At 43.5% G+C, this 16,317-nt stretch overlaps 1 protein-coding gene across 1 annotated transcript; it reads right to left on the bottom strand.

Annotated features, from left to right (window-relative positions):
- Positions 1-232: 232 nt before the first annotated feature.
- On the bottom strand, positions 233-14,431 carry LOC125013782 (scavenger receptor cysteine-rich type 1 protein M130-like). The gene is made up of 10 exons (XM_047594677.1): positions 14,386-14,431; positions 13,068-13,100; positions 12,763-12,984; positions 4,489-4,746; positions 3,738-4,019; positions 3,364-3,663; positions 2,981-3,286; positions 1,903-2,232; positions 1,529-1,619; positions 233-1,430 (listed from the first exon to the last, which is right to left on the bottom strand). The coding sequence occupies exons 1-10, from the start codon at positions 14,429-14,431 to the stop codon at positions 1,370-1,372; spliced, it is 1,929 nt and encodes a 642-aa protein (XP_047450633.1). The 3' UTR covers positions 233-1,369.
- Between the last annotated feature and the right edge of the window lie 1,886 nt (positions 14,432-16,317).

Here is a 16,317-nt window from a genome sequence, read left to right as displayed (position 1 = left end):
GCACAAGAGGAAAATAAATTAATAAGTCACATTTTACATTCAATTACATCTCCTTCATTTTTTGCCGTTTTTCTCTATTTTGTTACCATCTACTGGTGGTAATACCACCCTCTGCAGGACAACATTGTTTGAACAGCATCAAGCTAATTATGTGTCTAATTATGTGTAAAGTTCTACCATACGATAGAATAGAAAAGAAAAAATCCCATTTGTAATCATTTTAATGACCAGGTTGTGTCTATACAATTCACATTTATTGGTCTGCATCCAGTAATTTGCACATGCAAACACTTTTCAATTAATAAATGAGGCTTGAGAACTTGAAAAAGCTTGAGAAACATCTTAATGCACAGAAAGACCCTGGGGTTTCTGCCCTCTACAGTCAAATTTGGGATATTTAATTTCAGAATATATGTAAAAACTTATTTAGAACAAAAAGTAAGTCTCAGTGTGCCTTGCTTCCTGTTTTATTAGCATGGACCTTATTCAGGAGCAATTCCATCTATCAAAGCACCACAGAAAAACCTGCAGAGAAAGACAGACACACACAGATTGAGGGGGAGAAACTTTTGAAATTTAAGTATGTTGCACCCTGTTGTTCTGTCCCGGGTCTCAGTGTTGTGTTCTGTCCACTTCTCTGATTAAAACAGTGGACAAATTAGGAAGAGCAGTTATCATCACTGACAAATTGTCGTGCTCTACGTAATTTTTGTCACTTTGCAAATTCATGCTGTGGGCCCATTAGAGCCTCTGACAGGCTGCTTTTGGCCCATGAGCCGTATGTTTGACACCGTGACCTTGGTCAATAGTCAACCATTATCAAGATGCAACATCCTGGACACAGGGATTATTTTACTGTATATTACAATGAAGTCACCTGTGTGTGTCAAAGCATAAAACTGTTGATTTTAATACCTGAACGTGGCTGAGAAAAGACACAATTGCAAACAATAAAGTCCCAATATCCTCTAACGAGTACTTTCTAATTAGCGACGTTGTAGCTCGTTTCTATTGACAGAATCTGTGCGTCATATAAAACTAGAAAAGCTAATAAGCGTAAATAAAATAAACAAGGTTCAACATTTCTACCACTAGATGGTAGACAAAAGCATCCATTTATGAGGACAACAGGTCTAAATGAAGCAGAATAACTTCCTGAACTGGCAGCTAAAAGGTGATATATATCCTCCTGAGACCTGAGCTTTTATGTTCTATGCACTTATAATTTACCTTAATCAAGCTTAATGTCCCCGTATGAGGATGTAGGGTCTCAGGAGGTTAAAAGGCTAAACTCAGCTCATAATAAACAAAAGGCTTAAAAAGATGACACTTCATATCCAAAGTGAGTCCAGAACAAATCTTCCTGCTCCTATTTCTCTCCTCCAACACAAATCACAGTTGTTTTCTCCTGGACTCTGGCTTTGGCTGCCCTGGAAATATATGACAGCAAACATGTCATAGATTATAAAAACAGAAGCAAATAAATCCCTTTTGTCTTGTGAGTGAACATCTGATGAGTGATACGTACAGTCTCTTAGAGTAGCAGCAGATGGCAGTGACAGATAGAGTCATTCCCAGCAGGAGGACGACGAGTCTGATGATCAGATCTGTTACAGAGGCTGAAACACGTTGACAATGATCAGTCCTCTGGCATGCACACTCTTTAATTTACTGAACAGCTCATCACCACATTGCTTTTATTCAGTGTTAGGATCATGCCACTGTTAATTTAGTTTTAGTTTTTTTCTGTGACTACGATGAAGTTAAAGAAGTGTCATATTTTACTAGTTGATGTTTTACATGAAGTTATGACTATGTGTCAAAATGAACACTGGTCCAAACACTTGCTAGCTTTTATTTGCTTTGTATTCAGGCTCCTACTGGCTGATCTTATTGAGTTACCTCCGACTCTGAGGTAGATGGTCTGACTCTTAGAGGAGAAGTCCTGGGAGAAAACGTGGAGATGATAAATGCAGCTGTAGCTGCCTTGGTGGCTGAGGTCCATCGAAGGGAAGCGGAAATGGGCAGAGTGATTGACAGCTGGCAGCGAGTAGCTGAGTGCTGCATTAGAGGCAGTGAACAGGAGCTGGAAGTAACCTCCCTGGTACTGGGCTGGGATGTAGCACATGATGCTGAAGCTGGAGCCAAGGAGCACCTGAAGCTCCCGCTGGTCCACCCTGAAGACCTCCATACTGTTGGGAAAGGTGACAATTGTTGGCTGAAGCAGCAGTTCTGTGAAGGAACAGGGAGAGGGTCAGCTGAAGGAGCAGAGGAATGAAATTAGTTCAGTCACTGCACAGCAGGAAAACAACAGCAGATCAGGAACCTAACGCACAATTGATGACACAATTCTACTAGACTTGTCCTATTAGCTCCAACTCTAACATGAGCCAGAGAACAGGTAGAAACGACCAGAGGGACGTAGGTTTACATTCAGAGCTGCAGCTCCGTGATGTCCACTCGATGCTGCAGACGCATTGAGCTCCTTAAAGAAGAAGTTGCAAACACTCAAACCTGATTCAACTGACTCCTGACTGATGCAGCGGAGGCTTGTGGGTAATGTAGTTGGCTGGTTCACGTTCACGAGCAATAGAAGCAAGAGAACAGTGATCTGACAAGAACTCTGTGTGACCTGGACTCCAGCACCAGACTCCATCCACGTTTTGATCAGATTAAAGAAGAGCACTGGCCCCCTGCTGCAGGGGTTTAATGAACTGAAGGAGAAACTTTTCACAGAGCAGAACATGGACTTCAACGACATTACTTACAGATAAGTTAACTTTAATCTCATTAAAGTTTATTGTTGTCTTCTCTGTCTTCTTCTAATTGAGTTCCATTTGCAAATCAAACGACACGACAAATTAGCTCATTGCATGTGCTATAGATTCAAGTTTTTCAGCTCTTGTAGTCTCTGAGTGATAACCTGATGTAAACCAGACAGTAGAGAAAGCAGCTAAATGTGTGACGAGTTCAGACTTACCTGAGCAGACCACCTCCATGCTCCAGGAGGATTTACCCAAACCAGTCAGTGTGACACAATCTCGCAGCACAGATGTTGACTGGATGCAGGAGGACTTGATCCACCACACGGGTCTGTCCTCATGTTCTTTCTTCATATTTGCAGACACTGCAGTCCCACAGCCCAGCCGTCTGCACACTGCATCTGCAGAAACCTGGTTCCATATTAACTCCCAGTCCACCACAGGCCTCCACTCTCCCTTGTTTGTCATCTCCAGCTTACCGGCACAGAGGCTGGACTCTCCCACCAGCCTTAGAGAGTTTGGATCTGAGCAGAAAACAGGAAAAGAATTAGTACAAGAAAAAAGCCAGCACGCTGCATGAAGGCTGCAGCTCCTCCTCCACCTGAGCAGGTGAGTTGAACAGATCTGTTGGCTGAGGAGGGGGTTCTATCTGGAGCTGAGATGTTACAGGCCAGCAGAGCAGACTCGGTGCCTTCACACTCAAAGCCTTTTCTCCACACTGGACCTCCTGTGAAGAGCGCCCCCTGGAGGACTGAGGGAGGTCCACAGCCAAGCTCCCTGCAGACCACCTCCGCATCCTGCTGGTCAAAACCATCTTCACTCACTGAGGACCACGACCAGTCAAACTGCACCTCCAGTCTACCTGAACACAGGTTGGTCCCATTCACCAGCCTCACTGAGTCTGTGCAGAACAAGGTGATGTTATTCATAACTTGAGCTCTGTACCAGAGGCTTCATCTACATGTAGAGTTTTACCTGAGCAGGTGATCTCTATGACTGAAGTAGATGGTTTAAACAGAAGACAGTCTGATGACAATACATCACAGTCAGCTTTGATTCTCCATCCAGCCTTTAAAGAAATCGATCTACTCCTGATAGAGACTGGAGATCCACAGTCCAGCCGTCGACACACTGCAGCCACTACCTTCAGGTCCCAGTTCTTCTCGTCCACATACAACCAATTAATCAGCTGCCTCATCATTAGTTTACCGCTACACCTGCTGGCTCCAGCCATATGCAACTTCACAAACTGTTGCTCTGAGGAGGAACAAGAAGAACTGAACCTGACCAATATGAGATGTGACTTCATTAAAGCCCATCAAAGGGGATGAGGAGAAGGAGAAGTAGAAGTAGACGGGCAAAGGGGAGGAAGAGAAGGAGGAAAGTAAGGAGAATAGGAGAAGGAGATGGGGAAGGCCAAAGGAGGAGGAAGAGAATAGATGAAGAAGAAAAAGGAAGGGAAGGACAAAGAGAAGCAGATGATGGAGGAAAATAGATAAGAGGATGAGGAAAGCGAGAAGGAAGAGGAGTAGAAGAAGAAAAGGGGGTGCAGGAGGAGGTGATACGCAAGGAGAAAGAGGAGAAGGACAAGGGCATGGAGGGTGTGAGGAGGAAGAATGAAAAGAGGATGAGGAGAGGGAGAAGGAAGAGGAGTCTGAGGAGAAGATGGATACGAATGACAAAAAGGAAGAAGAGAAGGAGGAGGAAAAGTGGAAAGAGGAGCTACCTGAGCAGATGAGAACAGCAGCTTCATGGTCGGACTCATTTCTTGGACACTGGAGCTCTTTGGACCCCAGTGGAGCCTCCTTTTCTCTGTGCAGTTCCCCAAATAAGGCTGAAGGGGGCCCACACTCAAGCTCCCTGCAGACCTTCTCTGCTTCCTGCCACTGGAAACCATCTTTACACACTAAGGACCACGACTGATTGGACCTCTCCTCCAGTCTGCCTGAACACCGGCTGGTCCCGTTCACCAGCCTCAATGATTCTGTGGAGAGAGAGGAGGAGAGAAGGAGCAACTCTCTGTGGAGCAGATCAAATGTGGACCGTTCCTTCGGGACACACCACTGATTCTAAAAAACATCTATGTAGTCAGAAGAGCAACGTGGCCAGAGAGCAAACAAACAAAACTGATAGAAAACAACTGACGACATGAGGCCGGAAACAGAAACAGGCCTCGAGTTTGAGGAGAGAAGGAGAAAAGAAGAGATCACTAAAATGAGTGACAGGCAGACGACTCTCATGAATCTTTTGGAAGAGGTAAAATCTCAGAATAAACAGAAAGACGAGACAACTGCAGTGCTGGAAACCCGGGCGGCAGAACTTGAACAATACTGGAGGATCAACAACATCATAATCTCTGGTTTGGATATTAAACCTTGGTCCTACGCCCATGCAGTAACTCCACAACATGGAAGAGATGAAGTTACCGATACTAATCTTGTCAATTCAGTGGAGGGACACATGTCCAACTTTATTCCCATGGAAGTATGATGATATCAACAACACAGAGGCATGTCATCTTCTTCAAAACTGACAAACTGGCTGTAATATTACAGTTTGCAAACAGAAAATCCAGACTTCTTCCATGGGATCCCTATTGAAATTATCAAGCATCAAAAAAATATTTTTAAGTATGATAAAAAAAAATGGAAACATCGGTTGAAGTAATGATTGACAGTGTTAAACTGGAAAGAGTTGATGAGAATACATTTTCACAGAATCACACTGTTAAAAACAAGGTTGACTGCGAACGAATGTGTACATGAATGGACACTTGACTAAAAAGAACACAGACAACTGAGACACCAGAAGAAGATACATGCTACATGGACATCCAGTTGCAAGATCTTTATCCAGGGCAGGTTAAAGTCCTAGTCATCAGAAGCATGGAGGAGTTGGACAAGTTTCAGTGATGGCCTGTCATCCCACTTAGAGAATTCCTTTCTCTTCAAATGGTAGAAATCATGTTTTCATGGAGAGAAGTAATTTTCTTACATGGGATCAAGATCATTAAACATCAAATAAACTAAAAATATCTTTGGAAACTGTGAAGGAAATACTTCATTATTATAGTATGTTAAACATGTCTCTTTGGCCTAGACCTGTTTGTGATCCTTCCATAGTCAAAACAGGGTCTACATGGTTGACTGGATGGACTGACTGTCGTCACCGATGGTGATAACCGGTGGTTGACCTCTATATTCTCATCTTATATATTCCTCCTGGAATGAGGGGCTGGTCACAATGGTTCTGGCTCTGAATGCATGAACAGCTGTTACCATTTCTCCTGATCAGTAAACCTTATTTCACTACAAGTCATCTGAGTCTTCTGTGTCATTTCCACCAACCTCATATTTCCACAACAAACTGGCGTCACGAACAGGATGTCAACAGAACAAGGACTGCTAAGTGCAAAATTTATTTCTTTTGCTACTGCCATGTCTACGTTTGACGAGATCCTATGAAAGTACTGTGTGGAAATGAGCGCTAGCTGGCTGCTCTCAACAGTTGGAGTGAAAGCGTGAGGAAGCCGCTGATGCCGTAAGCAGAGCGGGGTCTGGATACTTGGGCCTGAGTTTCACCACCTGTAAGAATCAGAATCAAATTGATTTATCCCCAAAGGGCAATTAGGCGAGTGAAGAGCGGTACATAAAATAAGAGCAAGAGAATAAGATAACAAAAGAATAAAAATTGCAAGTGGGCAAAAAAACAAGAAAAAACAAACAAACAAAAAAACAAACAAACAGCATATTATGTACAATGGCTGGCCTGCTGCCAGTAACAGAAGAGAGATGGATTGTGGAAAATAATATCAAGACCAATATGTCAAAAATAAAAACAAAAAAAAAATGTAAAACAGCAGGTAAAGTATGACAAATAAATAAATAAAATAAATAAAGTGAGACGTGGTTAAAAAAGAAGAAGAAAAAAAAAGGAAAACAAAAAGTGATTGTAGTTAAAGTGTCAAATGTGTCACATGTGATATTGGACTTGAGTGTAACACAGGAGAACTTAAGTTATTGTGACCGTCGTATAGTTCTTAGAGTTCAGGAGGAGAATAACATTGGGAACAAAGGTTGCTCTCCTCCTCTGGGTCTTACAGGCCGGACAGCGGAACCTGCGACCAGATGGCAGCAGCTCAAACGCTGGAAACAGAGCATGGGTTGAGTCCTTGAGAATTCGACGTGCCAGGCCGCTGACCTGCTGCTCGTACACAGTGCTCAGGTGGCGAGCAGGGAGTCCAATAATCTTAGAACACACCTTGACAATGTTATGCAGCCGGTTCCTGTCCTGAACAGTTACAGAGTGATACCAGCAGCATTTGTAGAAAGTTAAAACACTTTCAATGAATGTGTAATAGAATGTCAGCAAGATGTTCTTATTAACAGAAAAAGAGTTCAGTTTCCTTAGTAGGTACATGCTCTGGTGGCACTTCCTCAGGATCCTTCCGGTGTTGGAAGAGGACCTCAGTTGGCAGTCCAGGATGGTTCCCAGGTATCTGTATTCCCCAATTGTCTCGACCAGAGAACCGTGGATCATAGTGGTGACAGCTGCTGCCAGATCCCTTTGGCTGCTTAAGAAGGTCACCACCATCTCCTTCGTTTTGCTGACATTCAGCTCCAGGCACGAAGAGTCACACCACTCTACGAACCATGGTGGAGGGAGGGACCGCACAGGAGAACTGTGTCATCAGCAAACTTCACCAGGTGACAGTTGGGGTGCGTTGATCTGCAGTCGTCGGTGTACAGAATGAAGAGCAGTGGAGAAAGCAGCCAGTGGAGGTGGTGAGGAGATCAGACAGGTTATCGTTAATTCGGACTCGTTGAGTTCGGTTGGTCAGAAAGTCCAGGATCCAGAGGATGAGCTGGCTGCTCAAGTGGAAGTTCCGCTGGAGCAGGGGAGGCCAACCAGTCAGAGACTAAGAGCCACATTCTTTACTGTGTTACAGCCACGCGGCATCCAAAAGCTCAAAGAACCGAGAGAGTACCTTGCATTTTGACAGCCACCTCACAGTGCAGCATAGCGGTAGGTCGCCTGGAAGCCCTTGATCCAGCTCAGCGATGAGATTCCTGAATTGCCTGTGGTTAAGCGCATGTGTGCAGATGTAGTTGACGATTTCCATCACAGGCTTCATGACATTGTCTAAATTCAATGATTTAGACACGAGTTGCTCCCTGTGGATGATGCAGTGGAAATTCCAAAACCCGGGAAATGTTTGGTCAGCTTTGCACAGCCCCACAAGCCTGTTCACAGATCCGATCATGGCTGGCACGCCATCCGTGGCTATTGTAGTAAGTTTCGGTATGGGCAGATTTGCTTTCTAAAATGCAGCCATCATTGTTTCTTTCACATCTATGCCACGGGTTCTGTCTTTTAATGGCACAATATTAAGGAGTTCTTTGATCACACAATCGTTTGACACAGACCATGCAAATATTGCCAATTGAGGCTTTTGTCTTGTACGTCACAACTCTCATCCAATGCAACACTAAAATATTCACATGCTTGAAGGTCAGAGTGCAACTGTGATTCAATAGCCGCGTTTATTCTGCGTTCAACAGTGTGGCAGGACAGTTGGACGTTTGATACCATTCATTTTAGTTTGTCGTTTTCAGGAGACAAGATTTCAACAGCGTCATGGAGGCATTTTTTAATGAACTCCCCTTCATTGTATGGCTTTTTAGCCTGTGCAATGTTCAAAGCCAGTTGATATGATGCAAGCGTTACGGTCTCTGAGTGCTTCGTAAATTTTTGGAAAAACTGTTTCTGCTTTTCTGCCTGACTTTTCAAAGTGACCAACTTGTGCTTGCGAAGTTCAGTCCCTTTTGGAAATTCCTGGTCGATGTTAGCATGGAGTGAACTTAAGTGGCGCTGAAGATTTGAAGCTTTGAAATGCGCTAATGACGCCTGACATATAAGGCAGAATGGCTTGGCATTACACTCAACAACAAAATCTAAACTCTCCCACTCTGTTAAAAAAGTCCTGTGTTCATCTTCATATTTTCATTTTGCTGTGCATTTTTTCCCTGCCATTTTGAGAGCGAACTTGACACAAATTGTTTACTACTCAACTCAATTATCTATCTATCTTATCTATTTTCATCTCACGCACATACGGGTTTCACGTCACTCAAACTGGCTTCCTAGTCAGCTTGCCCATAGACATGAAGGATAGACGCCTCGTTCGACTCTAGGGCATGAAGTCGCCGGAAGGAGGGATTCTGCTTGCATCGCCATCAGAGGCAGGTGGGGGCGGGTCTTTTCGTACGCAGCCTATAAGAACAGCTGAGTCCCTCAGTTTTTCAGGAAGTCCGGCTCCATTTGTTACTTCATCGCTCCCAATGAATGGCAGGAGGGGGGGGGGGTGAGGCATGTATCTTTCTATGTCTATGAGCTTGCCACATAGGGAATGAATGGCAGCGCCAGCGCCGAGCGTTTTTGACACTTGTCATGTGAAAGCCCCTTAAGAGCCGCATGAAACCAGCCAAAGGGGCATGAGTGCATGGCAGCGGGTTGGCCGCCCCTGCGCTGGAGTCTCTCTGCCAGGATGTGCGGTTGCAGGGTACTGAGGGCCGAGGAGAAGTCAGCAAACAGGAGTCTGGTGGAGGTGTTGGGAAGCCCCAGGTGTCTGTGGATGGTGTCGATGATGAAGGCTTTGGCATCGTCAACACTTTTGTGGCTTTGATATGATTGGAGCGGGTCGAATTTAGAGTTGGTCAGAGTGAGAATGTGTTGCTTGACTAGCCTCTCCATAGCCTTCATCACCCAATTCTCTTGGGAATGGGAATAATGGTTGAGTGTTTCCAACATTTGGGGACAGTTCCTGTGTTGATGGAGATCTGGAACAGTTCCTGGAAGACACTCCCTAACTGGTCCGCACAGTGTCTGAGGACCCGGCCACTGATGTTATCGGCTCCAGGTGCGCTGTTAGCCTTGGATCTCTTTAGGGCCCTCACTACGTCCGTGGTGAGGAAAGAGATACAGGGGACGTTGCCGTCGTCAGGTATGAGGGTGGATCTGATGTCCTCTAGCTGGGTGGAGTTGTTGGTCTCAAACCTGGAGAAGAAGGAATTGAGGTCATTGGGGAAAGATGCTGGTGTGCTGCCGGGGATGGTAACAGGGTTGTCGCTGATGGGAAGGTTAACAGCCGCCATTCTCTTCAGGCCCTGCCAAGCTGAGCGGAGGTTTCCATGAGAAAACTTTTCTTCCACCTTGTTCTTGTAGTTAAGCTTGGCAATCTTAATGGCCCTCTTGACTTCTTTATTAACTTCCTTTTTCTCAGTCTCTGATCCAGAGAAGAAGACCCGTTTCTTTTTGTTGATAATAGTTTTAAGCTCCTTGGTGACCCAGGGTTTATTGTTAGGGAAGATGGTGACAGTCTTGGTGGGAATGAGGTTTTCCTCAGAGAAGTTGATGTATGAAGAGACGACATCCACCTGTTCGTTTAGGTCATCAGAAGAGGAAAGGAGGTTGGTCCAGTTAGTAGACTCGAAGCATCCCTGGAGGATGGCTATACTCTTGTAAGTCCACTCTTGATGGTCTTGGTAACCTTCTTAATTTTCCTGATGACTGGGGTGTAGGCAGGAGCTAGCAGGATGGTGAGGTGATCAGCTGAGTCGAGGGGGGGTGACTGCTTTGTTGGCATCCGGGACAGAACCGTAGCATCTATTGAGTGTCTTTCCCAGACGAGTGGAGCAGTGGATGTAATGTTCAAAGCCTTTCAGAGATTTAACAGGATTGCAATGATTAAAATCTCCAAGAATGAATTTGGGGGAGTCAGGGGATAAATGTTCAAATTTGTCCAGGGAGCTCTCGATGAGATCAGTTGCTGAGGTGGAGTTAGCTTTGGGGTGTATGTAAACCAGGACAAAGAAGAGTTGAGGGAACTCTCTGGAAAGGTAAAAAGGACGAAGAGACAGAGCCCGAATCCATCGATGTGCAGCGCTTTGTTGTCGTCACCATGATTAAGCCACGTCTCAGTAAATGCCAGAATGGACGCATTCCTGTACTCAGGCAGATGGTTCATTAGCCTGAAGTTCGTCCAATTTATTCCTTAGTGAGCGGACATTGGCGAGGATGACTGCCTGCAGAGTCAGCTGTTTACCTGTTGCTCGCCGAAGTCGTGCTCTGATACCTCCCTTCCTTTCCCCCCGTCTGGTCGCCTTGTGCAGTTTCTGTTTGGTGCTGGACTCGAATGTCCGTTTCCGAATCTCCCCGGGGAGAGTGTCGGGGGAGAACGGAGCCGAACTGAGGTCGAGATGCAGCAGCAGCTCCCGCGAGTATGTAATCCTTATTGTCTCCAAGGGTGAAGCAGCGATCGAATAAACCAACGTGTGTAGAGCTGCCAGAGTGAAAAACATTCCAGGAACATGCATTCCGACAGTGTAATAAAACAAATAAGACAAAAAACACAGACAAAACAAAACACTTGTAATAGAAAAATGTAGAAATAGGAGGAAAACCGCTCAGCGCTCCGACCGGTCAACCACAGGAGCAGTGACCCGGAACCGGAAGGGAAGTGGTTCGGACTTGACTGGGAGAAGCAGTGTGTGAACATTTCACCTTGAGAAGATGTTCCGGATGAATTTAAGTATTTATTCGTGTTTTACAAGACCAGCTGTGTGATCCCAGTCCAGAGGGGCATCTCAGATAGCGATCTGAGTGATGCTTGCACAAAACAATTCACTAATAACTGGTTGTTAAAATATCCAAAATTGGTGGACTAGAATTGTGCTAAATTGTATTCATTTCAACATTACACATTACAATTTTTTTTTTCCCGTATGCAAACATGAATAATACAATGACTGCAATGTAATTTGACACTTCAGAGAACTCATGATGCATTTGAAGCAAGGCTGATGGGCCCTTATGATAAACAACTGGAAATATCAGTTGAAGTAATGATTGACAGTGTTAAACTGGAAAGAGTTCATGAGAATACATTTTTAGGGATAATCATTGACCACAACTTGAACTGGAAATCTCATGTTAAATATGTCAGGTCCAAACTTTCACACACAATGAAAACTTTATGTAGGACAAACATGCTCAAGTCCAAATCACTATACTCACTGTATTGTACTGTTGTGCTGCCATATCTGACTTACTGTGCTGAAGTTTGGGCTAAAACATATAAAAGCTCCCTTCAGATGATGTGCATCATGAAAAAGCGAGCTATAAGAATAGTTCACAGTGTGGGCTACTACCAACACACCAATACATTGTTTCTGAAATCAAGGCCATTGAAGTTCAAAGATCTGCTTGACTACAATGTTGCAGAAAGCTTGAATGAAGTAAGGAATGATCTACTACCAGGAAAGTGGTAAACAATGGAATAGTTTACCAGCGGAAATAAAGGAGAGTAAATGTGGTGTTCATTTAAAAACCAAACTTAAAAATAACATATTTGAAAAGTATAAAAAATTCTACGATTTTTTTTCCTTTTTCTGTGGTTTGATTGGGACCTGTTCAGGATATGTAGACATAGTATGTATGTAAATATTTCATTGTATCGTGTTTTTGTATTACATGTATAAACCATGCGCATTTTGTATCATTTTTAGGTTTCTGTCATGATTCTGTGTCTATCATTTACCTGTGAACATGTTTCTTGACTTTCACCTACTGTCCTACACTTGGGTCCACATCTCCACAAATCCCATGATACTTTAGTTTGTTTGATTTGATTTGGAGAAAAAGAAAACAAGGGTTCAGCATTTATAATCTATGCCTCAGCTGAAACGAACAACTAGTCTTGATTTATTTATTTCTTCATTTATTGTGTATGTTTGTTGTTTAGTGAAGATTTGTAATGCTGACCGAAAAAATTACTTTCATTCATTCATTCATTCATTCATTCATTCTTTGTCTCAAATGATGCCGCTGAATTAAGGAAGTGGTATCTAAAATGTAAGAAGCCACAATAAAACACAATGTGAGTTCACTACAGTAACAGAAAACAAGGAAACTGAAGCTTCACACAGTTAATGACACTGACCTGAACACGTGATGCGTAGTCTGTAAACCTCATCCGAACCATCATGATTAAAATATCTTCGTAAAGACACAACAGAACCACAGTTGAGCTTCCTGCACACTGCAGCGGCCTCCGTCTGTTCCCAGGGTTCTGAGTATTTATTTCTCCATGTTCCCTCATCATAAACCTCCACTAACCCAGAACAGTTGTGGCCTCCGTTCACCAGCCTGTAATCACCAGGAACTGCTGAACAGACACACAAACACATCAGTGAATCAGGCGGATTTCCACAAAGTTTCTCCTCGTGTCATTTTCCCTCCATTTACCTGTGGAAGCATGTTTGTCTTCAGCCCAGAGCCCTGAGGAGAAAATCACAGGAGAAACATGAACACACTCAGTGAATCTACTGACATGTTTGTCTTTCCACCGGCTCTTAGAGATGTTGCTGCTCTTCACCCTGAAGGTGCATATGCAGAAAAATAAAGGAAACCATCAAACAGCTGCAGAAGTGTGGAAGGCAGAGAACTGACTGATGTCATAAAGGGTTAAGTCCAGAAGGAGGCAGTAGTGTAACACTAAGGAAGATAGTTGATGCTCAGCTAAGAAGAAGAGTGTTGCCACAATGATCTGCTGCTGCTGCTGCTTTTCACGGGTCTGCACACCTAAAAAAAAAAATGAACTCAAGACAAATAGCCAAAGTGAATGAAGTGAAATGAAATGAAAAGGATTACAGTTCATATTCCAATAAAAAGAATCAGAATTTCAGAAAAAATAAAGACGAAAAAAAAATCTAAATGTAAAAAAAAAGTCACAATCCACGTGACAAAATGCCTTAATTCTGAGATTAAGATCAGAATTCTGACAACAAAAGTCAGAATTACAAGAAAAAAGAAATGTTCTGACAAAAATGTCAAAGTTCACAGAAAGACTGCAGAATTCTGCAGATTTTAGACAGAATTGACAGAAGTCTGAGATCTCTGTCACAATTCCCAAGAAAAATGAGAATTCCAAGATCTCAGTCAGAATTCTGAGTAAAAAGGAATCAGAATTTGATTAGAATTCTGACAACAAAAGTCATAGTTCAGAGAAAAAGTAAGAATTCCAAATTATGAAAAAGTGGATTCCAATAACAACAAGAATCTCAGTATTTCTTTGGTCATGGGATTACACGACCAAAAAAATACTGAGATTAAAAAAACGCAGTCACACGATTCTGAGAACAAAAGTCAGAATTCCAAATGAAAAGTCAGAATTTATTGGGTACACGATGTGGACGAAATAACAGAAACACCTTTTAGTGATAGATTTACTTACATGATTCATTTCTCACTTTTCAAATAAAAAATGAATGAAATCATGGGAAATATATTTGTAGCTTTTTCTCAGTCACCAGGTTAATCTGGTCATGAAAAGATGCACCGTGGGTCTTTACCATGTAAACTTTACATTTAATCCTAAAGAAACAAGCTCCCTGCTTTTTATCTTAATGCAAAGACAGACTGCTGCAGTTTGAGTCGATCCCAGGCCCATGGATTCAACACTGACACAATATGTTTGACAGAGTTTTAGCCTCAGCTTGCGAGTCTCCCAGATTCTCTCTGACTTGATCGTTGGATGTGACTTGTAAAAACCTCTGAGTCCTACCTGAGCTCCACACAGACAGAAACAGCATCAGCACTCGGTGACTCATGTCCTCACTGTGTCTTCTACAAAGAGTCGTCCTCATGTGTGTCACGTCTTTATCAGAACAGGAACCCTTCCTCTGAGGGACTTCCGCTGTTAATGTGGACGATTGTGCAAAACACTCAGGGCTATTTTTATTTCAACGTACAGCCACTTAAAAGGTTTTACACCCTTCAGAGTTTTCTACATTTCTCAATAAAAACGATTCAAAGCATCAGATTTACACACAAGTCCCGAAAGTAGACAAAGAGAACCCAATCAAACACATGCAACTCATCTATTAGACTTATGTATTTGTTTATTCAAGAAAATGAGACAATACTACATATCAGAGAGGAGCTCCTCTAGGAATAAATCATGTGTCCAGAAGTGTTTCCTTCAATGTGATGAGACTCAGTTCTGGTTCAGTTCCTGGTTTAGTTTCTATAGATCAGGGATTTGTCTCAGTCTGATCTTCACAACACATGTTTGTGTTGAAGTGTATGATGACAACGGACAAAGGAGCTTTGTGAGGAGCTCAGAAAAAGAGTTGTTGTTGCTCATCAAGTCAAGTCAACTTTATTGTCAATTCTGTGTGTAACACAATTGAAATGGGCCTACGGTGCATCAGCTAAACAAACAAAGATGTGATGCACGACCAGCTGCTCAAAGCACTGGTGTGAGTGCTACCGCATGGTAATCATTGAAGGAGAAGGAAGACGACTTCTTCGGGACCGGGATGATGGTGGTGGCTTTGAAGCAGGTGGAGACAACAGCCTGACTCAGAGAGATGTTGAAGATTTCTGTGAAGACATCTGTGAGTTCAGATGTGCAGATGTGAAGCTGAGGGTGATCCTCCTGGAGTGCTGCCTCTTGGCCTCTCTGATGCCATGGGGGAGGTTGGCCCTTGCTGTCCTCAGGCCCTCCTCATCCCCAGATCTAACGGCAGCGTTCTGGACCTTCAGTAGCCTGTAGACCTTCCCTGTAAGTCACGGCCCAGTCATTTGCCCAGACAGTGATGGACTCAGTGGTGGGAACATCGTCCATGCACTTGCTGATGTAGGCAATTACTGTCTCGGTCTGTGAGATCAGTGGAGGAGTTGTAGGTGGCAGCTTGTTTGAATATGTCCCAGTCTGTGATGGAGAAACAGTCTTCAACTGCCTCTAAGGACCCTTCTGGCTACACTAGTACGCGTTTCCTAACTGGTTGGGTGAATTTAACCAGTGGCCTGTATGCTGGCATTAGCAGTCAGTGCGTTTACTTTCACAACTTAATGGAGCTGTGCTCGAAATCTGACTTTCTGAATGAGGTCCTTGTTCCAGTTTACATGCAATGGCGAAAGTCAAAAAACTGATGGGAACATGTCTTCCCCCTTTCCGGTTGACCAAATATATCATATAATAAACAAGAGACGTTCATGCGGCAGACCGGCATTTCAAACACCAATCAGATGGATCATAGTTCAGCTTTGATAATCGTGGACGTAATGTGTGCGCTACTTATGGTGCAGATAAGATGGCACTATCCCCCAGTTGATTCTTCTACCGGCTCTGTTTACCTTCTTCTTCTTGTGCAACCAGCTTTCTTGGATATTTTTAATACAGGGTTTTAATACATGTGCGCATGCTCCACACTGTAAAAGAATGTCATGAGTCCATGAGTCCATGCGCTGAATGTGAAGAGAAACTGGGTCATGGAGGAAGACAAGGAGCCCAAGAACACCAGTGGTTCTCCAGAAGAACCAGATGAATGTTTAGGAACAAGTCAAAGTCCTGACCTTCATCCAGTAGAAATGTTGGAGCATCAGTTGATGAGAGGAAACCACCACCATCTCACAACTCAACTGGTTCCTTTCTGAGGAATGGGATCAGATTCCTCCGAGCTGCTGTAGACACTGATCAGCTGTTACCATA

Source organism: Mugil cephalus, chromosome 9 (assembly GCF_022458985.1).
Source record: "Mugil cephalus isolate CIBA_MC_2020 chromosome 9, CIBA_Mcephalus_1.1, whole genome shotgun sequence".
Lineage (NCBI taxonomy): Eukaryota > Metazoa > Chordata > Actinopteri > Mugiliformes > Mugilidae > Mugil > Mugil cephalus.
Note: the sequence above shows the minus strand (reverse complement) of the source record. Positions and strands in the feature narration are given on the sequence as shown.

Bases quoted from the DNA above. Each gene is read 5' to 3' on its own strand.
- LOC125013782 (XM_047594677.1), bottom strand. From the start codon at position 14,431: ATGAGTCACCGAGTGCTGATGCTGTTTCTGTCTGTGTGGAGCTCAG. The intron at 4,020-4,488 runs GTAGCTCCTCTT...GTTCCTCCTCAG, and splicing joins TGCTGTTCTCATCTGCTCAG to AGCAACAGTTTGTGAAGTTG. The intron at 2,233-2,980 runs GTAAGTCTGAAC...GTTCCTTCACAG, and splicing joins CATGGAGGTGGTCTGCTCAG to AACTGCTGCTTCAGCCAACA.